The sequence below is a fragment of the Acomys minous genome (genome assembly GCF_964271855.1).
Source record: "Acomys minous genome assembly, chromosome: 1".
Lineage (NCBI taxonomy): Eukaryota > Metazoa > Chordata > Mammalia > Rodentia > Muridae > Acomys > Acomys minous.
In genome coordinates, this window is record NC_140483.1 from 36,988,219 (window position 1) to 37,012,935 (window position 24,717).

Below are 24,717 nucleotides of genomic sequence, written 5' to 3' on the forward strand. Positions count from 1 at the left end.
GTTTGAGTATATACATATACCCCAATGTTTCATGTGTTGGAATCTAAAACCCACTGTGAAGTACTAAAAGGGCAGACATTTGGTCTAATACAGTGGGTGGCACATGTCAATACAAAATCACTCAGAAGGCTGAAGCAGAGTAAGAGCTCAAGGCCCAGGGACTGGGACAAAACAAGAGTGAGTGGCTACAATCTGATGGTGGCACTAAAAAGCGAGGCCTTGGAGAGTTGATCTGGATTAGATAAAGTCACCAGGGTGGAGCCAGGACTGAATTCTGAGATTACAAGAGGGAGAGAGTTGAGTGTGGTGGTGAATGCCTAGAGCCCTAGCAGCCAGGCATGGGAGAGGCAGAGGCTGGAGGGGCTCTAGATCTCTACGCAGCCTCGTACAGATCTTGTCTTTAAAAAGCAAGGGCTGTGTCTGCAGCTCTGCAAGACAGCATACACACACAAAGCCCTGCAATGCCTAGCACTTCCACAGCTGAGGGAAATAAGACAAGAAACGTGAGCCTGCTCGCTCTCTTACCACGCTATCCTGCCAGCAGGAAGGCCATCACCTCTCTTTTTATTTATAAGCTCCCCAGCATGTAGTATTGTGCTTTTAGCAAAAGAAAAGGAACTCACTAATACCAGAAATTTATCTGGAGGACCCCGGGGCAGGCTTAAAGGGACGAGACACCTGTGCCTTTTCTTTTGCTGGCACTTCTCCAAGCACACACACCCCTCTGATTCTTGTGCAAATGAGTAAGTAGAAAGTCATCTAAAGCTGTTACCTGGTGACTTGTCTTAGCAGACACTCCTTTGTTGCTCACCACAATTATGTTTTTGTGGATAAGCCGCAGTCCTCTCTCCATCTATCTCATTAGACCCCCAACTCCCTCTCTTTAATTCAAGCATAAAACAGAAATGACTCACAGGTGGGAAAGTCAACAGCACTCCTTGTTAGTCTCAACTGTAAAATAGAACCATATCAACTTCACAGTTAGAAAGAGGACCAGATGAGTAGTGCTTTGCATGGCAGAGGCAAAAGGTATCCGTAATGTCAGTATTCTCAGCTAAGTCAGTTCGCCTATTCTACTGTGATGTGTGAAGGAAGAAAGGGGGCTGCCTAGGAATGGCTAAGTCCCCCTCCTATTCTCAACGGTTTCTTAGTACCCCATCCACTCTACACATCTCATTTCAGAGAGATTTCCTTTTCTGTCACTTTTTCATCCTAGGAAGCACAATGAGGTCAAACTGGGATGTACTGTTATTTATTTATTTGGGGGGGGGGGACCAAAGTGAAGAAGGGGAAACCAGAGGATGACTTGCAGAAGTTGGTTCTCTCTAGACCACGTGGGGACCATGGGCATCAAATTCTGGTAGGCAGAGTCCGCAGCAAGCGCCTCCACAAGCTGACTCACGGAGCTGTGGTTCTTATGTTCTGCTAACTCTGGACCAACAGTTCCAGAGAAGCCCCAGAGACCACAGAGAGTAGGAACTACTTTAGATTATTCTTGGCTTGGTGTTATCGGTTAAGTTTCCTCTCAAAACTGAACAGAGGCTTCCAAGAATAAGAAAATCAAAACCTTAGACATTATAAATGCCAGTGCTAATCTTTTTTGGCCTCTCTACTTAAGTCAAATACTTTGTATTCCATCCATTTCTGATTCTCGGAAGATATGGGGACAAGCCAATCTTTGTGGTTTTCTCTTCCTTGTCTTTTTGGTCTCCATACAATGTCTCTAATTCTCTGGCCTCTGGGGAAGCTAAACACACCTTTAATAATAGAATCATTTAAGGCACATTTTACTGGCACCTGACCTAGCGGCCACAGTACTTCTAATCCCTGGAATCCAAAATTCCTAGGAGACATTTCAAGACTAGGGTGAAGCCGGGGTCCTATTGGCCTCTAGGATGGATGGAGGTGGGGCCACACAAGCTAGGCAGGCATGAGTCCTGGGGAGGACTGCCCAGCACATGGAATTGGCTTAGGGTTAGACAGGAACCAACCTTCCGGTTGATTATATATATATATATATATATATATATATATATATATATATATATATATATATTCAAGTATATATATTCAAATATATATATTCAAGTATATATATATTCAAATATATATATATTCAAGTATATACATATATTTGAAGGAAGCAAAAGCCCCAAGTGTTGGACCTCTTCCTGGAATAGTCTGAAGTTTCCTCCTAAATGTCATTCGAATCTTTGATTCAAGTGTTTCCTCATAAGAACTTCCTCAAAATTGGAACACCTCAAGCCCAACTCTGGGGCTCTCGTCTTTCAGCTTCCTCATTTCCACAGAGCTAAAAGCCCATGTATGCCCAGGAGAGTGAAGGCAACACACACTTTTAATCCCAGCATTTGGGAGGGCAGAGACAGGAGGGTCTCTGTGAGTTCAAGGCCAGCCTAAACCACTACACAGTGAGGTCCAGGACAGCCAGAGCTACGTAACATACCCTATTTAGCCCACTCAGAGCCCCTGCCTCTTACAGACTTACAATTTTGCTGCCAATGTCTGAGACCTTAAAACGCTGCCTTAAGAGCGACGCAGCACTGGGCACACGGATTGCACTGACCCTTTCCAAGGTCTCTCTTTCTGAAGAGCCAAGTCTGCTCGTAGGAAGAGTGTATGAAGCTCAGATATGCAAAGAAGGCTGTTACAACTGCACCCACAATGGGAACACAGCCAAGTACAAACAGGAACAAAAAGCGGAAGCCCGGGAACCAGCTCGCCTCAAAGCCAACACAGTCCACTGGACATCCCAGGAGAGTTCAAGAACTCCAGAAAAAGAAACTGGCTTCCAGATTATTATGAAAGTATAAAAGACTAGGGATTTAGCGGGCGTGGTGGCACACATCTTAAATGCCAGCAGCAATGGGAGCCAGAGGCAGGTGGATCTCTGTGAGTTCGAAGTCAGCCTGGTCTACAATTTGGCTGTTTTGTTCTCTGAGGCACTATGAAGCCCAAGTTGATCGGCACTCACACTGTTCCACCTCAGCCTACAGAGTAGCTACGATGATATAGACAGGCCCCACCACACTCAGTGGTTTGTCGGGGGTTTTTAAGTATACAAACCTATATGTGATCTTCTGTGGTACTGTTGACTCACTTCCTGCAAATATTAAACTGTCCCTGTCCCTGACCACTGTCTAACCTCCCCTGTCACTCTATTATAACCCTATTTCCCCATAGTATTTGTCATCGGCCAGTCTACATTTAGTTGCATATCATCTCTTTATCCCCAATGTGAGTTCCACACCCCTCGGTCTTTCATCCCTTTATTCTTAATATCTAGTGCATGACTGGCACCAAGACAGTTTCTGTTTAAGAAAATGAGTAATAAACCTCAAGGGCTCGCCAAGGGGTCACAGGGAGGGGCTAAGCCAGAGATCCAAAAGGAAAAGATCAGTGTGACCATCCTCGGAGGACCACCTACTCACAGATATCTCACAAGTCACCCGAGGTACAAAAGGTGACCAAGGAGGGGGAAAAAAATCCATTATCACCTTTGGACTTGTGAACACAAGAGTACACAGGCTGAGAGAACACAGGCGTTTGGGACTGACGGAGTAGGCTTATGGGCAATGAAGCACTTGGGCGGTGGGGGAGCCTGAAGGAATCAACCCAACAACCTCCAGAACGGAAGAATGTAGAAACCCTGACCCCCGCGGCCACGGAGGAGAGGGGGTCTTGTCCGTGTGTAGGAAAAGGCCCCAAGCTATAGCTCCCTAGACCGAGGGCCTGCCGAGGCCTTGGCAACCACAATCTCCTACCTCGTGGCTCTTTTCTCCCACCTACTTCGAATCCCCACTGTCAAAACTGCGTGAAGGAGTCCCTGGAACTTTCCAGAAACTAGATGGATCAGTAACGACCATTCCAACGGATTCCGCTCCCAGCGGATACGGGGGCCGGGGGCGGCCAAACGCTGACCCCCGGGAACCCCCCCGCAACGACCCGGAGGCTCGGCCTGAGTCCCGGAACGACACCAGTTTCCGGTGTCGCGGGACCCAGCTCGGAGGCCTGGATCGCTGGGGGCGGGAACCGGCTAGAGCCGGCCTGCACCTGGGCCCCCGTTCGCGTCGGCTCGCGCGCCGCCTCTCCGCAGCCGGCGGCCTGCAAAGGGGCGGACCCGGGAGGCGGTGCCGGCCTGGGGGCGGAGCCTCGTAGCTCCTCCTCGCGGGCGGAGGCCAGAGATGCGCCTTGGCCTCCGTATCCGGACGGGTCACAAACTTGAGCGAGGTGGACGTTCCAGCCGACTAGGATGAGGAGGTGCGGCCGCCACTCGGGGCAGCCGTCGCCGCCGCTGCTGCTGCTGCTGCTGCTCCCGCCGCTGCTGCTGGCGGTGCCCGGCGCTGGCGCGGCCCGGCTCTCGGTGCTTTATTCGTCTTCAGACCCGCTGACGCTGCTGGATGCGGACACCTTGCGCCCGGCTGTGCTCGGCTCCATCAGCGCCTGGGCGGTGGAGTTCTTCGCGTCCTGGTGTGGCCACTGCATCGCCTTCGCTCCGACGTGGAAGGAGCTCGCCAACGACGTCAAGGGTGAGAAGTGGAGGCCTACCCCGGCCCACCGGCGGCTCCCGCCAGATGTTCCGCTAGTCTGCCCCCTCCCCTCGCGACTTCCTTGGCCCAGCGCAGCCCTTTCCCTCCCCTCCCCCAAATTCATAGCCTTAAAGTTCAGCCTTGGGCCTGCATTCCCTCCCCCGTCCTCCCCGAGGAGTCCTCCGCTCCTGGGTTCTTCCTCTGTCAAGTCTTTGTCCCTGTCCTGCGAGAGGGTTTCCTTGGTCCCTGTGCTGGTCCCTGGGCCTTTGTCCGGTCCAGCTTTGTGGCAGCCCCCCTCCTTGTCTGGGGGATCCCCTCTTGCCGATCTTCTCCAGCTGTTAAGGTGGAACAGTGCTTGGAAGAGAGTTGACATCTATTCTACCACCCCCATGGCTAGCTGGTACACCCATTTCCTTTCTCCTCCTTATCTTTGAGGTGGATGCCTTCATCGGGTGGCTTTCTTGTTTGCCTATTTCCAATCCAGGCTTGCTACCTCCAATTCCTTAGCTTCCTGTCTTTCCTCCCCTTGTCCTCCCCTTGAGTCTGGGCTCTCTTAGACCTTAGCCTTTAACCCCATGAGACCAAACTAAACGTGTGGTTGGCCCTTGCTCCATCCTGCAGTCACTGACCTGGACATTAAGACCATGTTTCCTTGATTCTAAAATGCCAATTCTGGGACCCACTATTCATTTAATTACAGCCTAAGGGGTAGCAGGATAAGAAAACTACAGAAGGTATAGAGTTTTTTTTTTAAGTGTGCTGTATTGTAGCAATGTTAAGATATTTAAAAACTTAAGACTCAGAGATGAGGGAGCATGGTAATAATGGTAATGGTAATTATTATATACTGAGTGCTTAAATAGTAGGCACTGTGCCGTGGACTGGACGGAATGTCCTCTCTGCAGCCTAAAGATAGATCCCTGCTGTAGCACACGTCTTCCTAACCCAAGCCATGGGGGTCTGTGGGGGATTGGAGTCGCATGGTGATAGGGACTGGTTTCTGATTTTTGTCACTTCTTTGTCACGTCTCTTGCTCCCTGGTTTGTGGTGCCAGGCAGGGCCCTAGCAGAGCTCTTAACCTGAAGTAACCACTGGATGAGGCATTTCTAGAGATGGGAAAACTAGAACTGCAGTTCCTGTTCTGTACGGTTGATGGTTGGTCCCCACCCCTCCTCCCTAAGCACAACTGGACGTTCGCAGCCAGCGCTTCTCTCCCCTTCTCCCTGAGCAGCCAGCAAAGCGGTTACCAAAGTGGCCACATGGAACAGTGTGTCTTTTCCAGAAATAATTTTTTTTTCTTTTAAGGCAGGGTTTCTCTGTGTAGCCCTGGCTTCCAGAAACTTGTTCTGTAGGCCAGGCTTGACCTTAAACTCACAGAGATCTGCCTGCCTCTGCCTCCTGAGTGCCGGAATTAAAGGTGTGCGCCATGGCCCCAAAATAATTTCTAACAACACTTAGACGCTTTTTTTTTCCCCTGCCTCCAATTTATACTTGCCCACATGCCTCTCTGGTCCCATCATCCATATGAACAGTCAGTCCTTAACACTATTTTAATGATGTCAACACATCTGGTCAGAGCAGGAGGGAGAAAGAATGTGGACTCTGGAAACATTAAAGGAAGTTATATCGGGACAGTGTGGACCCAAGCATCATATAAGTCCCCAAACTGTTTCTAAGTTGAGTCTCTGAGAGGTCTCTAATGGCAACATCTGGACTTGTTCTAGAAGATTCTTGTATGTTAAGAGTGCTAAAGGGAAAGATTAGCTTCCAGCTGACTCACATGTTTGGCCTCCTGCAACCCCGCGTTTTCCTATGAGTCGCCTATCCAGGCGCTGACACAGCCTGTTTCTATCTGAGGGTTAACCATTTCCAACATGGGTCTTGCATGGTGTAGCAGTCCTTCCCTGAAAAGAAAAACAAAAGCAAGTCTTAACTTCTGGAAGAAGAAATGGAGATTTCAACGTGTGTGGAGATAAACCAGGAGGAGAAGAGAGGTGGAGGTTTCAGTGGGAACTGGGCTCTCCTTTTGGCCATGGGGGTGAGTAGTTCCTTCAGCAAGATTGTATAGGTGCACACAGAATCTGGAGTTGGAGTCACGAGTGTCTTCTGCTCCAACCTAACGGTGAGCTCTCTGCTGAGAAGAAGCCAGCGCTCGTCCCACTCCTGTGTTCTGGGATTCCCGGAGGTGTCTCAGGGATTGTGGGCTGGCAGATGGCTGCTCTCAGACCACTCTGAGTCAGGTCCTAGTGGTGAACTGCCCTGTGCTGCTACAGGAACGGAGAGAGTGTATGAAGATCATGGGGTTTGGGAAGACGCTTGGTATCCTGGCCAGCTGGCTTTAGGCATTTAATTGACTGGATAGGGCTCATTTCTTAGTGAGTTGGATGGTGGGTTTTTCAGGAAATCGCTGCCCTTGGGCAGAGCACTTGTTCCTGGGAGTGCGTTTGCCCTTTTCTATTCCAGAGCAGCTCCTGGTGTCTCACCATATGTTTGAGAAAATGATTGCGTCCACTTGGGGCCTTCATTTCTATTCATTGGCTAATCATTAAGCAAATATTTGTTGAGTCACAAAGCATTGATTGCATAGCAGCTAAGGCAGTGAACTATACATAGCAGGAAAATGGGCAACAGTATGAAGCTGTGTTTGAAAAAGACAGGAGTGGTTCATCTGTTTCCCATGGTAGGAATTCAAGTAAAGGGACAGTCACAGAAGGATAGGCTAGTTGCCAAGGCCGCTGTTGAGGTGGTCGCTGCACACTCCTCTTCCGCCATCTTCATCTGAGGAAATGGATGGTGAAATTCCACCTCTCTTCGCCCTCCATTTACTTTGGCTCTTGACTATGACGGTTCAGGTTCACGACAGAGTAGCTCGTTGTCCTGGGCCTTTGGGTAATAATACATCATGTCCTGAGTGCACATCAGAGTGAGTGCTCACAGTCTAAGCTGGGAAACAGAACAAAAACATGGCCTTAAAAAAAAAATCAACAGATAGTATGTCTATAAAAATGCTAGTGGAAGTTTTTTTTTCTTTTCCTTAAAACTTTGTTTTTATTTTATGTGTGTGAATGTTTTGCCAGTGTGTATGTCTGTGCACCACATGTATAGCTGGTGTCTGTAGAGGCCAAAGGGGACATTGGGTCCTCTGGTACGTAGTGCAGATGGTTGTGAGCTGCTGTATCCGTGCTGGGAACTGAATCCAGGTCCTCTGCAAGAACAGCGAAGGCTCTGACGCCATGAACCATCTCTTCAACGCCCGGTGGAGGTTCTTAACTTAGCAGTTTCTGACTTCACAGCATAGGCAGGACAAGTGCTGGCTGAAGGAAGTAGGATTATCCATGCAGGAAAGTAGCCCATATCAGGCTGAGGTTTATAAGACATGCATATTTGAGCTTCACTGAGCGTTGTTGGCTTGGCCTTTCCTTCTGAGGGCATGGACGACATCTTGTACTTATGTCCCTGTGATGTCTACCACAGAGAATGGTTCAGGATGGGAACACGCTTATGACAGCCAGTGGCCAAAGTCTCCCAGGATTCCAAATAATGGTATGAACAAGACAACTTTCAGCTGGTGCTGTGGCTCCGCTTCACTCACTCGTCCATCTTATGTTAGGAGTAGAGGAAGCGTTTTGCCCATCGCACGACCTCACTGGCTTCAACAGGGAGCAAGGGACAGCTGTGGTGGTGATGGTGCTGTGTTGACTAGCAGGCCTGATGTAAAGGAGCTGTGCTTAGGTGAGGCCATCAGGAGCTAAGAACAGGCAAGCACCTAGTTACCAGGGCTTATTGGCTCTGGGTGGTTTGGGTAAGTTTGTATTCCTGTCTTAGTAAAGGATCAGGCTTGCCTAACATTCAGAGGTAACATAGCCATTTTTCTTGCCAAGAGTTGTTTGCCATCCAGAGCCTGAGTGGTTTTTGGAGTGACAAAGGGCAGTAGAGACCATCAGTCCTGGCCCTTCAACCCGTGAGGAGATGAGTCCCAGAGAGGAGGCACGTGGATGATCCACATGCTGGCCAGGTTATTATGAGTCATTATTCTGCCTCTGGGCTCAGTGTTCTTCCTTAACCAAGGCATTGAGGAGGTGGCCCTACCTTGAACTTCAGAAGACACTTGTGTAAGGGCATAGCAGAATTCCCACCAGAGGTTTCCTCCTTGCCCACCATTCTAAAATCTACTCCTGTCTTGGCCTCTCTTGCCATCCTTCTTGTCCACTGTCCATTTTCCATTTACTGTGTTGCTCCTGGGCATTATTCGGCTCAAGTCTAATCGTAGTGGGCAGTTGGGTGGTGTAAGAAGCCAAACATCAAAGGCCCCCTCAGTGACTACAAAGCACTTACCACTGTCCACACAGCTGGACTGGACCAGGAGGACGTGCACATAAAGAAAATTTAGTTTAGATGTCTTTTTTGTTTTGCTTTGTTTTTGTTTTTTCAAGACAAGGTTTTTCTGTGTAGCCCTGACTGTCATAGAGCTCACTAGGCTGGCCTTGAACTCAGAGATCCACCTGCCTCTGCTGGGCTCAAAGGCGTGCTCAGCTAGTTTAAGTGTCTTAACTGGCTTTTATTCTGATTCTGGCACCTTGTAATGTCTCAATCTATAACACTGAAAGAGTATTCTGATGAGCTTAGTTGAGGGTGTGGCTTTATAGACAAAAGGGCTGAAGACAAGAGGACATGGAAAAACAAAAGATATATTAGTAATTTCATAGTTACTTTCTTTGTAAGCTTTAGAGCAGTGGTTCTCAACCTTGTTAATACTGAGACTCCTTAATGCAGTTCCTCATGTTGTGGTGACTCCCAAACATAAAATTTTTCAGTACTACTTGATAACTGATCTTGCTGCTGTTCTAAATTGTAATGTAGATATCCGCTATACAGGATATCTGATATTCGACCCCCAAAGGGGTCACAACCCACAGGTTGAGACCACTGCTTTAGAACCAGAGACTTCATTATAATGTTGGCTAAAACTGGCTTTTGTGAATTTGGCTGTTATCTCTCCTGACTTATTGGGAGATCAGATAATTTGGTTTCAACCTAGTGGCATAGAGCGCTTCATGAGTTGATTCTATTTCTTTTTGTCTATTGTCCCTGGTGCATTTGCTCAGTCCAAACCAATGGCCTTCTGGAAACTCTATTTCCAGTGTGCTATATATTCTAGCACACTAGACTCATGAGTGGCCAGGTTTGCAGTGTTTAGTGTATGGTTCATACCATAGCTGTATGTGTCATTATGGATCTTTAGGGTACTGACATTGAGACACCTGAAAAACATCCTGTGGTCAGGACTTAACCAGTACCTAACTGGCCCGAGCTTTTACGTCCACCTCCCCTTGAGATTGAAACATGTCAGAAGAGGCCTAGTTTCATTTCATAGAGCACAGGTAATCAAGGTATAAAGAAAGCAAGGCAAGCCGGGTTGGTGGCCCATGCCTTTAACCCCAGCACTCGGAGAGCTGAGGTACATGGATCTCTGAGTTGGAGGCCAGCCTGATCCACATAGCGAATTCCAGGCTAGCCAAGACTACACAGTAAGACCCTGTCTTGGGGGTTGGGGGTGGGGCAGCAAAAGCAAGCCCATGATTCATCTCTCCTCTTGTCCCCTCCCACCTGCCTGCAACCCTTGTCCTTCTGCGTCCCTATTGGAAATCCAGTATAGAAGCTTTCATTTTGCTCTGACTCCTGGGATTAGCTCCAAGGCTCAAGCCCTGGGTTCAGATCTTAGATTTACCGTTAATTAGCTTACTATGCCTTGGGCTTGGTTATCTCATCTGTTTTTTTCATTAAGGAAAGCAGATTTGGAGATAAATGCCTTAGTGCTTCCTCACTGGATTGTTTAGGGCACTGAACCAGATAAATTGAGCACACAGTAAACTCACTACCTGTGCTGGTAGCATAGTCCTTTAAGTAGGCCTGAAGCCCAGGCTGCTGTCAGTTGTAGAGAATATTTAACTGGAAGGTATGACTATTTCTGCCATTTTCTCTAAGAGAAGGCTGTAACTGGTAATGCCCTGGCCCTTGTATAGAGGGGAGAGGAACGTGTGGATTTGTGTAGTCTCACAGGCCTCTGAAGCTGGGAGGTGCTGCGTCCTTATCCTCATTTGCAGATAAGGGGGTGCGATGGACACCTCACACGGTGGCAGTGAAGTGTGATGACAGAGTGTCCTGTCCTTTCCTCGTCCTCTGTGTGTGGAATGGTATTTCTTGAGGACAGCTGTGCCCTTCCTGTAAGTCTCTCCAGAACAAAGTTCTTCCCTAGAGGCAGAACAAGAGGTACTAGGCTCAGAGTGTGCCAGACAGCCCTAGGAGATGACCTATGTATCTCACTAGCCCTGGTCTTCCTTTGTCAGGGGCACAAAAGGGACTTAATTCGCTCTCACCTGTGATCTGTTGTGAAACCCTAGACTTGGGCAAGGGTGACCATTGGTGAGCTCTTCTGTGACCTTGCTCTTTCTTTAAAGCAACCTGTGGGTCATGACCCCTTTGGAAGTCAAATAACCTTTCTATAGGGGTCACCTAAGACAATCAGAAAACAGAAATATTTATGTTATGACTCATAACAGTAGCACAATTACAGTTATGAAGTAGCAATAAAAATAATTTTATGGTTGGGAGGGTCACCACAACATGAGGAACTGTATTAAAGTGTCGAAGCGTTAGGAAGGTTGAGAACCACGGCTTTAAGAGATGAACGGATAGTAAATGGACCCAGGCACTCTCACAGGAGACTGCTTTAACTTCACCTACTACCTACACTGAGGAAAAACTGAGGCTGGAAACAAAGAGAAAGTATTCTAGCACTTGAGCTACCAAAAGCTGAGAGCCAGTGCCTGGTCTGGGTTGAGTGCCTACTGAGTGCTGGGTAAGGTTGTTGGTAGCTCTGGCTCCAACAAACCAAAAGACAGTAAGAGATGAGCACACTCTAGTCATTGTGTGGGTCCTAAAACTTTGGGCACAGGAGGCAGCTAGCTCTTCCTGGGAGAAAGTAGTATTCCAGCTGAGTTGGAGCTGAAAAGGGAGTTTGCAGGGGAGGTGAAAAGGGGGCTGCAGAAAGGCCCTTGCTTTAGGGCCTTGCCTGGAGATATGTGAAAACCTTGCTTTTAGGGAAAGAGGAAACCCTTGGCTTTGCTTTGGAGAAATGCTAAGAGGGAACTAGGTATGTGGACAGAGGACAAGTATCCTAAAGAGGCTCAGAGCTACCAAAGAGTATTGAGTAGAGGACAGCGTCATTAGAACCACAGGCAGAAAAGACTAGTTGCTAGCTGGACAGGCAAGTGAAGCAGCAGCACATTAGAACCTACATTAGAAGTGGGATGTGTGAGATTGTCCTGAGAGACCTTCTGTGGGAGATGCTGTACCAGCTCACTAGGCGTGCACAGTAGCTTAGAAGGGAAATAAAGAACCCAGATTAGGTGTTCAGGCCACTGAGGACAGGACAAGAAAACGATGGCTTGATAGGGGAAGGCAGGGTTTGGAGTCAGTCTCTGTGGACAGGCTACTGATCGTTCCTACCGGGGGAGCCAGCAATAGGGGAGAGGATAAAAGTCCATTCCTTGTCCCACAGAACTAATTTCTTTAGTGCCTCAAATCTTGGAGGTCTGTGCATTATGATTTGTCAGTGGCCACAGCTTTCTCAAGGTTTATATAACTTTGATGGTTCCTGAGGGCCCTAACCTGAGTCAGAGCTCAAGATGGTTGCTTAAGATATAAACTGGTCTGTGCCATTCTTTGCTCTGCTAATTACTTTATCAGGAAGAAGCCTCTAGGCCTAGGGCCTGGAGAGGAAACATGGCCGTATCTTCCTGACTGTTGCCCCAGGGCTTCCTTCCTGAGGTTCCTGGATCTCTTGCTTTCTTCCATTCCTAGGATCTGTGCCTGACTTGGCTAGGTACCCAGAAACCTTCCGGGAGGGCCACTGGGGAATACAAGCTCCCATGGCATGTTCTCTCTTCCGGAGCTGGTTAGCATCTTAGGCGTTTCTTCAAGGACAAAGGCAGTACTGAGGCTAGTGTTGCACATCTCAGCTCATCTTTCTTTAGCTCCTCCAGCCCTTGCCACATCCAGTTTAGCACTAGGGAAGTGCAAATGCCATTTCAAGGCACCGTATAGTGCTGCTTAACTGCACCCTGAGTATACGTGCTTTCTTGTGAAGCTGCCTAAATGAAGACTGCGGGAGTTGTCTCAGAGGTCATGTTCTGAAGAAAGGATGGCCTTCCTCATGGGAGTTTTGGGGATTAATGGCTGGGGGGCCTTGGGTGGAAGAGCAGCAGCAGAAGCCAGCTTCTCTTGCTTACTGGAGTTATCTTTGTCCTTTCAGACTGGAGGCCAGCACTCAATCTTGCTGTCCTGGACTGTGCTGATGAGGCCAATAGTGGTGTCTGCAGAGACTTCAACATCGCTGGCTTCCCCACTGTGAGGGTATGTGAAACAACGAGATAAAGCTCAGGATGGGTCTGGCTGAGCATACAACCATCTGTCCTGCGTTTCCCTGGCACCTCCCTGGAACGCTGAGCTCTGAGGAGCCCTCTGTTGCTCCTGGGCCCGGCAGCACTGTTCCTTATCTAATGAGGCACCTGTAAAAGAAAGAGGCCGAAAAGAAAAGAAAGACTTCTGAGAAAGTCTGTCTTTGTGAAGGAGTGGGTGCTGGCGTGGGTAGATTTGCTTATTGAGCTGTGAAGTAGCCGTCACACAGGCTAGTGAGTTGGAGGACCTCAAGGTCCTTTTCAGTTCTTCTTGCTTCTCATCCCTACTCTTGGAGGTCTAATACTATGCTAAAGCCAGGATTCTGGCTCTGAGGCATCTGTCTCATCCTCTGGAGCCTGCTGGATCATCAGAGAATGCTTCATTCCAATCAGGCAAGACCTTTGACCCACAAGAGTTCCAAAATGACTTAAAGGGATGACCTCATCCCACAGTCAGAACGTGCAGAGCTTCAGATGGCAGAGCTTCCAGGGATGGAAGTCACCAAGTCACCAACAGACAAGGCACGAGGGTTCTCATGCCCTAACTCTGGCAGAAGTGACATGAACTCTCTGATGATCCCTTGTCAGGAATCATAGGACACCCAACAATTTCTTTAAAATATATTTTTAATTTCATGTGCATTGGTGTTTTGCCTACATATGTGTCTGGGTGAGAGTGTCACATTCCCTGGAACTGGAGTTACAGACAGTTGTGAGCTGCCATGTGGGTGCTGGGAATTGAACTTGGGTCCTCTAGAAGAGCAACCAGTGCTCTTAACTGCTGAGCCGTCTCTCCAGCCCTTCCAACAATTTAATGACTAAACAATTGCCATGGTTCTCAAGAGCCCTTACACAGCCCAGAGCAATATAGCTGCAGCAGCAACAGTAACAGTAAGGCCCTCCCAGGGCTCAGCCCTGCCTGCCAGAGTGGCATCTAGATAAGCAGTTTCTCTGCAACCATTAGGAGGACCAGGAGGTGCCTTTGAAGCCCGGAATGCCAAGTACTGCCCCCAGAACAAGATATCTCTGGGCCCGGGGACCTCAAGTCTCAGATCCACAAGCTGGAACAGCCTGACCACCCAGCAGTTCCATCTCAAGGAGTGTCCATCTCTGACCCCCACTGGACTTAGAGGCCCCCTATCCCACAGTCAGCGCTTCCTAAATGGCAACCACTTAAGGTCAGGACCCAGGCCCATGCTTTAAGACCAGGCTAGTTTGGGGACTAGTGTGGCAAAACAGTGGCTACTTCCTCATCATCCAGGAAGGCTCATATCAGTCACCCTTTTAAATAGAAAATCTCCCTGGCAGGGACACAGCTTGTCCTCAGCCCCAAGATATGTAATAAAATATGTCAGTGGGGTGTCAGAGTGAGCAATAGTAAGTAGGAAGCTGTGAGGACACCAAGGTGGCAGCTGCCATCATCCATTGGCTCTAGTTTTCTCTCAGTGAGTCCTGAACACTGTCTAGCCTCTGAGGAGGCCAGGAGGCCACTCAGGACATCCAGCTGGAGTTCTGTAGAGCTGACACCTGGAGCTTTCTGTTAAGCCAGGGAGGGCCTAGGCACCTGGGTGTGAGGAGGAAGTCCAGGCAGTTCAGGTCGGGAGGCTTCTCAGCACCTACCTAAGTCACGCAGTACACGCAGACTGGATGCCTCAAGTGATTAATCACCTTACCTGCCCGGCTGGCTATGGGAGAGCCTGGGAGGGGCCTTACCTGGTCGCTCTGGCTTTCCCCTGTTTCCAGACAGGTAGCACCTGGCTGGGCCAGTTCAGTCGACAGCTGTGCGTTTCCTAACTGCTCTTCTCACCTCCCTTGGCAAGACTTTCCATGACTCCACTGAGGAACCTGCTGATTAGTTTCATCTGAGAAGGGACACTCAGTGCCACGTCCTCAGCACTCTAGACTGTGGCCTCTGCTCCTAGACTCGAAAAGACTGTAAGAAGTGCCTTTAAAATGACTTCTTACTGTGAACTGCAATAGGAAATAGATATTTTACATTGTGGTCCTAAATTTGGTTTGTGTTAACTATTGCTAAAGTAAGAGTTTAGTGATATTTTCTGTTACTGTTAAAAAACAATACCAGCTGTCATTCACTAAACTGACATTTACTTTTCAGCTTACTACTAGGTTGTTTATAGCATGTTTTAAAACAGTACTCACACATATTTCAGATCTCCAAAGTCTTGCTTATGAAAGCCTAAGACTGTAGACACCTTGGTCAGGCTCTTTAAAAAGCAGAACAGATTTGTAAAGTCAGCCAGCCAGCCAGAGAGCCCTGTTGCCTCACCACAGCCTGTCTTTGCTCACTACTCATAGAGGCTGTGAGAGCCCCAGATGAGGACCATGTTGGATAGGGGCCCTCATATGGAGAGAATTTTGCTGGTGTGATAGGGACATGACTACACATCTGGCCACTATACTGAGTGACATGTGTCACTGCTTTTTCTCTGCCTCCAGCCCCTTGCCGCTATGAGCCCAGCCAGTTTAGAAAACAGCCTAGCCCTAAAGGCCAGGATCTTGCTCCACCAGGTCCCCATCAGGCTGGCGCAGAATGCCACTGAAAGAAAGCAGTGGTTTAGGGGGGAGGGGCGTGAGTTCGCAGCATGGTTGTAGCTGAACACACCCCAAGCCGCAGCTGTGCCCTGTTAGGTGGTGAAGGCCTGCTTAGTGGGAATCCATGGAGAAGGACAATATGTAGTCTTCTCTCTGAGAAGATCACTGATGCAGATTCAAGTTCACTGTTCCATTACTGTGTGTGGCCTGGAAAGTCACCTAATGTCCCAGCTACAGCTTCTCTGCCTATAAAAATGGGATGACACTATTTAGTAATAAGATTGCCAAGTATAAAGAGAGGCCTTACCTGTGAAAGTGCCCAGGCACTGGCATTTGGGGGGTAGACATTAGTTTTCCTCTGTCGCCTGGCTCTAATGGTAGTTTGTGGTAGTATGTTCATCCTAGGCATCCCCTAAAATAGCAGCTATTGAGGGGCTGCCAGCTGGGTGCTTAAGGCTGTGTTCCCAACTTGGGGAGAGCCTAGGAACATCTGGCGCAGGACGCAGTTGGACATCTGGTTGAGAGGCAGGGAGTGGCCTATATGGAGAATGCTGATGGAGTCGGCCTCTCTCCTGAGCTCTTTGTCTGCTTGTCAAAGAGGACTTCCTGTGGGAGGGCGACTCCTAGTGTTTTAAGGATGGGTAGAGTTCGGCTGGCACCAAGGAGCGTGAACAGGGAAGGTGAGAGTGAGGGCCTATTGTGAGCAGAACTGTGTGGTATGTTGCTGAGAGGCACATGCTCAGAGTGAATAAGGCAAGGGGAGCCCAAGAATGGCAGGTCCCTGCAAGCTGGCAGAGTATGGAGCACTTAGGGAGCACAGCGCCTGGAGGCTCCTGCTAGAACCCTGTAGCTCGAGGGTGACTTCTCAGGAGGACAGAGAGAATTTGGGTGTCCCCTGCCTCTCCAGGAAAAGGACATGGGCTTCCATCTGCTCTGCCACCCACTGTCTTCCAACCATTTCTACACTCATCTTTCTTAGCACAGAAGTTAAGTAACTAAGGCTATCGATCTTTCTGAGCTCATTATAAAATACTTGGAGACCTGATTATATTTCTAAAAATGGGTTCAATACACTTGGCTCCAGAACCACCACTTGTGCTTTCTGTTTAGCTGTTTTGGTTCCTAGTGTCTTGTCTTGTGCTAACAGTTGTCCTGCTGTTGTGGAAAGACCAGAGGCTCACAGGAGCTGCAAGTTAGGGGAGGCAGAAGCTACTTCCTGTGTCCTGTTTTATGCTGAGGGATGAAAAGAAGGAGGTGGGTTGAAGCAATGCTTCCATGATGAGGGCCTTGTTGCTCTAGCGGAGGACCCAGGTCCAGTTCTCAGCACCCTCGTGGTGACATAGAACCATCTGGAACCCTAGGAGATCAAAAGTTCTCTTCTGACCATACATACATACATGCAGGTAAAATACATCTACACATGAGAGGGGGGAGAATGAATATGAACAAACTGTTGCCTGCTGTCAGAGAACGGACTTGCTCCTGGATGCTCTGTTGCTTTTTTTCAAGGGTCATTGACCTCAGATAGGCACACACCTCCATGGCTGACTTAACAAGATACATTTTCCTAAGAGGACAGAAATGTGCCTGACTAGATTTCCACTTGAGCATTCAAGATGATGAAAGGGCTGTCGCTGCTGGATTAGACAGAGGTCTGCTAAGCGGCTAAGTATGCTAGACACCATACCAGGCACAGTGCGGCTTGCAGGGACGTATAAGCTGTTAATACTACCAAAGTCAGGCAGGCAGGTGAGTGTCTTAGTCAGTGATCTATTGCTGTGAAGAGACACCGTGACCAAGGCAACTCCTATAAGAGGAAACATTTCATTGGGGCTTGCTAACAGTTTCAAAGGCCTAGTCCATTATCATGGCGGGGAGCGTGGCAACATGTAGGTAGGCATGGTGGTGGAGAAGTATTTGAGAGCTACATCCTGATCTGCAGGCAGAGAAAGAGAGACGGACAGATAGACAGACAAATAGACACCGGGCCTGGCTTGGGCTTTTGGAATTTCAAAGCCCACTGCCAGTGATACATTTTCTCCAAAAAGGCCGTACCTACTCCAACAAAAGCCACCCTTCCTAAGTCTACTCAAACAGTGCCACCTCCTGGTGGGGGAGCATTCAAGCACGGGAGCCGATGGGGGCCGTTCTTACTCAGACCACCACAGTGGGTTGCTAGATGGAATGTTCAGGTTGCAGTTCACTATGGTTGGAGTGTATGGGATGGTGGAAGGTCAGTTTGGGTTCAGATCTTGAAAGGACGGCCTGGAAAGTATTGAGTTTGGATCTTACTCATAGGCCGTGCGGAGCTACGGCGATCTGAAGAGGAATCCTGTAATTATGCCTTAGAGAGGAAACTGTAGCCAGGAGGAAGCCAGCTGAAGAACAGATTGGGAGGATAGCATTTCTTTTAAAGGAATTGTGTGTGCGCACGTGCATGTGCACGTATTTGGAGGTCAGAGGAACTTTCCGGAGTCAGTTCTCTCCTACCATCTAGTCCTAGGCATTGAACTTAGGCAGTCAAAGTTGGCAACACACACCTTTGCCTTTGAGCCTCCACACTGGCTGAGGACTAACATTTCTGACTCATGAAGAGAAAGCAAATACAGACTGATGTAAAAGATCAGGAACTAAGTTTTCACCTGTTGGCCCTGGTCTAGACAGGGTGAGAGGGCTGCTGAAGAAGTGTTTCCAAGGTAGAGTCACAAAACTTGCCAGGTGACTGGGTGGGGGTTGTAGCAAAGGGAAATGCTGGTTTGGGAAACGGGGAGGAGTGATTGCTGGGTGAGATAAAGCACAGGTGCAGGGGCTTTGGTGTGTGGGGAGGGTGCCTTCACGCCTCTCTGGAGTTTCCTGTGAGGAAGTAGAGGGCTGGGACATGTAAGTGCTTGAGGCACACGGCTCAGGTAGTGAATCAGTTGGACAAAGTGTGTGACCTGGTAGCAGAGAAACAGTAGGCTTGTTTTTGATTCATTTATTCATTCACTCATGTGAAAGTATAAGCTGAGCCCCTTCCTCCTGACAGTGCCTTTAAGGGCACTTTAAACAAAGAATAAAGCCAGGCATGGTGGCAAACACCTTTCAGCCCAGCACTGGACTGGGAGACAGAGGCAGGTGGATCTCTGTGAGTTCAAGGCCAGCCTGATCTACAAAGCGTGTCTAGGACACCAGGGCTATTGTATATAGACACTTTGTCTCAAAAAACCTAAAGAAAAGCAAAACAAAACAAAAACCAACTAAACAAAGAAAGATAGTATTTGATCTGTAGCAACAGGAGAAACTGGGAGCAGCAGATGGTAATGGCCGCGGCACAGGAGAGAGCAGTCAAGCATGCAGTTAGGACAAGGGCTAACAGAAGCCAAGAGGAGCTGGTCTGTCCAGCAAACCTGGGAGGCTGGAAACGTGAAAAAAGAAAGAAAGAGATAGTTTCAAGAAAATGTGTGTGAAAAATAAAAGCTAGGCAGGGAGGGGGAAAGCAGCACACAGCTGCTGCTGAGAGCACAAACAGCTCCCTGGAGAAGTCCTGGCACTGCTAGAGAGAAAGTCACCACTCAGGTTTCTCTGAATGATGTTAGCTGAGTGCTGAGCTCACAGGAGTGGGGAGAGATGTCTGGGGAGCAGAAGAGACATTTGGCAGTGCAGGGAAACAAGAAATGCAGAGACTGAAGAAAGAAGGAAGGCCTCTCTGTAGTCCCGCCTTTCCTCCCTTCTGTCCTTTTACAGTTTACATGAGGATGCTTAGCCTACGAAAGGGGTTGGTAGAAAATGCATTTAATGAGAAAGATGTTAATTGGTAAGAAAAAAAAATGGCCAAAGATCATGAGGTATGGAGCCAGGTTCTCAGAGAGTGATGCTGTCCTGGAAGATAGATGGGAGGCTTCTGGTGCCGAGAAGGCTGAGCAGGGTGTAGCGCTCCCTTTAGCATGCAGTCTGTGGAGGGCCTCTTGAGGTACTCTGGGTTCATTCACAGTTCCTGTGGTAGATGAGAGCCTAAAACTTAGGGTGAAGGAAGTACCTTTTGTTGTGTGTTGGGGGCGATGCCTGCTCCTTTTAAGATAAGTACCTGCTCAGACGTGGGCAGCCTGGTGGCTGATGAAGGAAAGGTACCATGTTGTTCTCTAGATCTGAAAGTAACTGCTGCAGCTGTGAGAAAGACACACTTGAAGGCTGGTCTAGAAGTAAATTGACGCTTGCCTTGTTTATACGAAAGTGAGTGAGTATAGCCGCAGTACCATGTTGACCCAAGCACCCTGCAGAGTCACATTTATTGTGTTTCTGAGAAGCACTGTCTGTCCATAAAGATTCTTATGTATGTTATGAACTTGATTTCATGTTATAATTCAGGAAATTGTCATCATTTTAGAAGTATTAGAATGATACTTTTACTTGGTTAAGATTTCTTCAGTAACTGTCAAGAACATGGGTGCATGCGTGACACTTGTAAATGTATTGCTTTCATTTATGAATAAAGTATTGCATCATGTTTTGAAAAAAGAATGGAGTAGAGATCAGGAGGAAAAGCAGTGAGGAGAGGGACGCAGGCAAAGCTCACAGGTAGGGGATGGCTGGTCACTTAGGTCTGTTCCTTGTGTGAGTTTTCCCTTCCTGCCTACACATAAATGGAACAGGCCAGCTCTGGCTGCCCGTGTTTCCTGGTGCTAAAAGGGTATGCATATAGGATGGCGCGGTGGTGATGGAACTGACACTTATTAGTCAATTATTGTATGCACTGGTTACTGGGCCTTAATTTGCTTAGAGTTTTGGTTATTGGGTCTTATAACAATTCTAGGCCTGTGGTTTCATTCTCATTTTAAAGATCAGAATGCTAAGGTTTAGAGAAGCAGAAGGGTTTTCCAAGGTCATACAGCAAGAACATACCAAAGCCAGGTCTTGAAGCGGTTCTCCAGGCACTGTGGCCTACACCCGGCCAGCGGCCTGAGACCAGGCTGCAGCCATGCTGTTGGAGACAGAGGACAAAACTAGCGGAACAGAGTCCTGAGGCTGAGGTTTGAGACCCCCGTGAAGGAGCCTTCAGGCTCTTCTGAAGACAGCTAAGCATCTTCCAGGGTAACCGACATCTCCTCTTCAAGATAGGAGGGTGTAGGCAAGAGCCCTGCAGCTGTGTTACCCCCTCTTTCCTCTCACCCCAATGGCAGACTAGGCCCGGGGTGTTGGGGAAAGAGTACAACATGACGTCAGAAGGACTTGCTCAGTAGTACCTGTCCTGGAACCCTGACCCTTGGCTGAGTGCCATGATGGCCTGGGAGTTCTCACTGAGGGGACACCAGCCTCAGAGCCCATTTCCTAGGAAAAGGAGCAAGGGCAGATCGGCACAGAGGAAAGCTAACATTTGCCAAGGGGCCTCTTTCTTTTTCCAGTGACTATGTGCAGATGCCAGGACTGTATGGAGCTTGTCTCTAGTTAAGTTTCTGAGCTGCTACCTCCAGGTGCTAAGAGTGCTCTAGCATTGGGAGGGTGGGGTGAATGTGAGGACACCAGAGAAGGGACCCAGAATAAAGCCTCCCTGATCGGCCCAAAGCCACCTAGTTCGTAAGCAGCTTTAAGTGCAGACCTGCCCGACACCTCCACTGACACTTTTCTCTTGTTTTCAGTTTTTTAAGGCCTTTTCCAAGAATGGTTCTGGAACATCATTACCAGGTGGGTGCTCTGCCTCGGGCTGTTGTGTTGGCATTGCCAGCATCTTCTCCAGCTCTTCTGTGTTTACCTGGGTTCCCTTCACAACAATGAAGAGAATCCCAAGTGAAGCCTGTGTTTCCCCGTATGTCTTCTCCGTCACTCTGGGAGATGTCTCAGGAAAGTCCATTTGAGTAGCTCTTCAAGTGTGACCTAACCAAAGTCCTGGGTTTGAGGGAGGGGCGCCATGTTCCCAGAATAGCCCTTATGTCCAAGTAGTATTGGTTTCAAAGAACAAACCTACAGCCAGTTCTGAGGGACTCCTTTCTGCCCTCTGTATGGATCCTTGACCCTTGCCTGAGTGCCGTGATGGGCTAGGAGTTCTCACTGAGGAGCCACTAGCCTCAGAGCTAAGGGCAGATTGGCCATGGGAAAGCTAACATTTGCCAAGGAGTCACTTCCTTTCTTAGATTGTCTACATGAAGACCCGTCACTGACTTTTCAGTGTTCACGAAACAGCTTCCAGTGACTGTACAGGGATGGTCTCCTTGCTTTTCTTTAAGCCACAAGAACCCTTGCCCCACCCCCTTCTCAGAGAAGGGCCGCCACAGGAGAATTGGTTTGGGGACCATTGTTTGCGAGTGAAACGGCAAGGCTTCTGGAGTCTGTCCTGTCCTGATGCCTCTTCCTGTTTTCATTTATAGTGGCTGGTGCTAACGTGCAGACGCTGCGTAGGAGGCTCATTGATGCTCTGGAGTCCCACCATGACACATGGCCCTCAGCTTGTCCACCCCTGGAGCCAGCCAAGTATTTTGGGATGGGGTTGACTTAGTGTAGCATGGGACCCAAGCATGGAGAAAGTGTTGGGAACCACGGGGCAGAGGACCCACATTGATCCTTCCTATGGGGTAGATACCCCAGTATGTCAGACATACTTTAGAATAGCTGGGAGTGACTTCTTTTTGCCTCAGGTGTTAAGCCCTGTCCCTTAGGGGCTGCCTGAGGGTCAAAGGACCTGACCTGCTGGATGGAAGAAAAAGTGTGTGAGAGGAGCTCTTCAGATCATGCTTGCTGCTGTTTCTCCTGTCTGCTCCTCAGGAGTATGGATGTAGGAGGTTTTCTCTGGCCTAGTCCAGGAAAGGCCACTGAAAATTAAGAGGACAGAGGAGATCAGATACCATTAGGAAAGGATAGGATGTTCAGAAGAATAAAGCCCTGTGTGTAAACTGGAAATGGTCAGCTGGTTAACTGGTGTTGAATCCAGTTCACAATGACTCCTTTATCATCTTTCCCAATTCTTCATCTTCCCCGAGGGCCTCACAGAGACCCTGGGCCAAGCATGTACTCCTAATGTAGGCTGGGGTTTTACAACCTGATTCTATCTACAGAAATTGTTGGCTTCTTTTTTTCCTCTGCTGTGACAAATACCTGAGAAATAACTTAAAAGAAAGAATTGTTTTGCTTCATTATTTCAGAAGTTTCAATCCAAATTTGGTAGGACCCATTATTTGGGGTTTGAGATGATACAGAACATCTTGGCAGCCAAAGCATGTCATGTGACAGAGGCTGCTCACCTCATGGCAGCCTAGAAACAGGTGGGTGGGGGGTATTACAAAGAGGATTTGAGGATAGTATAGACCCTAGGGATGTATACCCAGTTGTGTACTTACTCCAACTAGGGCCCACCACTGAAGGTTTCCATCACCTCCTGATTTGGCCATCAAATTATGAATCCATAAGCTGAGTGATCTACTGATTAAGTCAGAACTCTCATGAACCAGGCATTTCTCAGTGATTGAACCCATCAGCAGGGGACAAAAGCCTTCAACACATGATCTTTATATGGGGACAGACAAACTATAGTATCATCCATCTAGGAAATGTGCATGTTAGCCTGTACCCTGGTGCTTTTTTACTTCCATTTCCTGATGGCTATGTCTCTGTCTCATTCACTTCATACACACACACACACACACACACACACACACACACACACACACACCCTTACCCTTACACACCCTTTATAGTACATTTTCAGCCCTGGAAACTTTAAAATCAACGAACTGGCCAAATTGTGAGCCTGTCTCATGGTGGTCCTTTTGATGCGCCTGAGGAAGAATGTAGGCAGCGGCATGTGAAGAAACTGGAGCGCCTTTTCCAGAAGGCGGAGGACTTGCTTCTCTGCCAGCCTAGGATACATATGAGGATGTGGTCAGAGACACTGGCCACCCAGAGGCTGATGTTAGCCACAAAACCTCTTTTATCCAGCAAAAGTCCATCCCAGTCCCCACCTCTCTGGCTTATTTATTCATGCTGCCACCAGGCTGGATTCGGGCACTGACCTAATGTCACCCTTTGTGTTTGAAGGCATTTGCTACATGGTTTTGGTTTAAGTGCAGGGAAGTGAGCCATGAGGTTGAGGATAAAAGGAAGATGCAGTCTCCCCTTACCCATGTGCCTTCTCACGTGTCCTCTTCCTAAACATGCTGGGGGTTTAAACATGATTGTGGGCTGGAAAGATGGCTCAAGGGTTAAGCACACTGACTGCTCTTCCAGAGGTCCTGAGTTCAATTCCCAACAACCATGTGGTAGCTCACAACCATCTATAATGTGATCTGATGCCCTCTTCTGCCATGTAGGTGTACATGCAGACAGAGCACTGTATACATAATACATACGTACACACACACACACACTCACATACACACACAAATAAGCTGAATAAAGGGAGAGAGAGACAGAGAGGAGAGAGAATTTTCTTGAGTTTTTAAAATAATCTGCAGCTTAGTTCTTTTGTTGAGAGAATTTGCCTTCTTAATCATTTCTACCCAAGAAAACTGGGCCTCGCCCTCCTCACCTTGAGTGAAAGAGGTTGGATTCATTGCATCTGCACTCTCCTGCACCCAGGGCTCTAGTCTGTTGCTTCCCTCTTTGTTCCTGCTCCACTGGTCATGGCTTGGTATGGATCAGGGCCTGTATTTGATGGGTTCTAATCACCGGTCTCTTAGGGAACCAGTAAAACCATCTTCAGTAAGCCTGGGCCTTACCCAGAACGTGGAGACAGCTGGTCTGAAAGCATTCCCACCTCTCCTCCCCAGCCTGCCTCCTGCTTACTCCTGACTCCTAAAAGGGACAGAAAGAAAAATATAAAACAATAAAACCCAAGGTGGGTCAAATGAAATAGCGGAGTTAGGAAGCATGAATAGCATACCCTCCAAGGCTTAAGGGTCCTCCCACTGGTCGGATGCTGGAGGGAGGCCACAGGGTTAGGGGACATGTGTGTCACTGGAGTCTTACCGCATTTCCGCTGCCCATGGGAGAAGTGACCCTATTTATCTCTTGCAGGCTGAAGGAGATCAACGAATTCTTTGCAAGAAATAACACAGAGTACCTGGCCCTGATCTTTGAAAGGGGAGACTCCTACCTGGGTAGAGAGGTGAGCTGCCCAGCTTCCCTGAGTCTCAGAAGAGAGCCCTGTTGAGACCAGTGCAGGCATCTGGTCCCTGGACATTTATTAGCCTGGC

At 48.4% G+C, this 24,717-nt stretch overlaps 1 protein-coding gene across 2 annotated transcripts in view; it reads left to right on the plus strand.

The window, feature by feature from the left end:
* Positions 1–4,142: 4,142 nt before the first annotated feature.
* The window catches only part of QSOX1 (quiescin sulfhydryl oxidase 1), a 38,425-nt gene continuing 17,850 nt past the window's right edge, over positions 4,143–24,717 (plus strand). Inside the window, exons 1-5 of one of the 2 annotated variants that reach the window (XM_084772474.1) lie at positions 4,143–4,547; positions 12,862–12,962; positions 21,172–21,217; positions 21,898–22,000; positions 24,539–24,629. In XM_084772474.1, coding sequence (XP_084628600.1) covers positions 4,271–4,547; positions 12,862–12,962; positions 21,172–21,217; positions 21,898–22,000; positions 24,539–24,629 — 618 coding nt within the window. In that variant the 5' untranslated portion in view covers positions 4,143–4,270. The remainder of the gene's footprint in view (positions 4,548–12,861; positions 12,963–21,171; positions 21,218–21,897; positions 22,001–24,538; positions 24,630–24,717) is intronic. The other variant, XM_084772475.1, reaches the window with a different exon arrangement.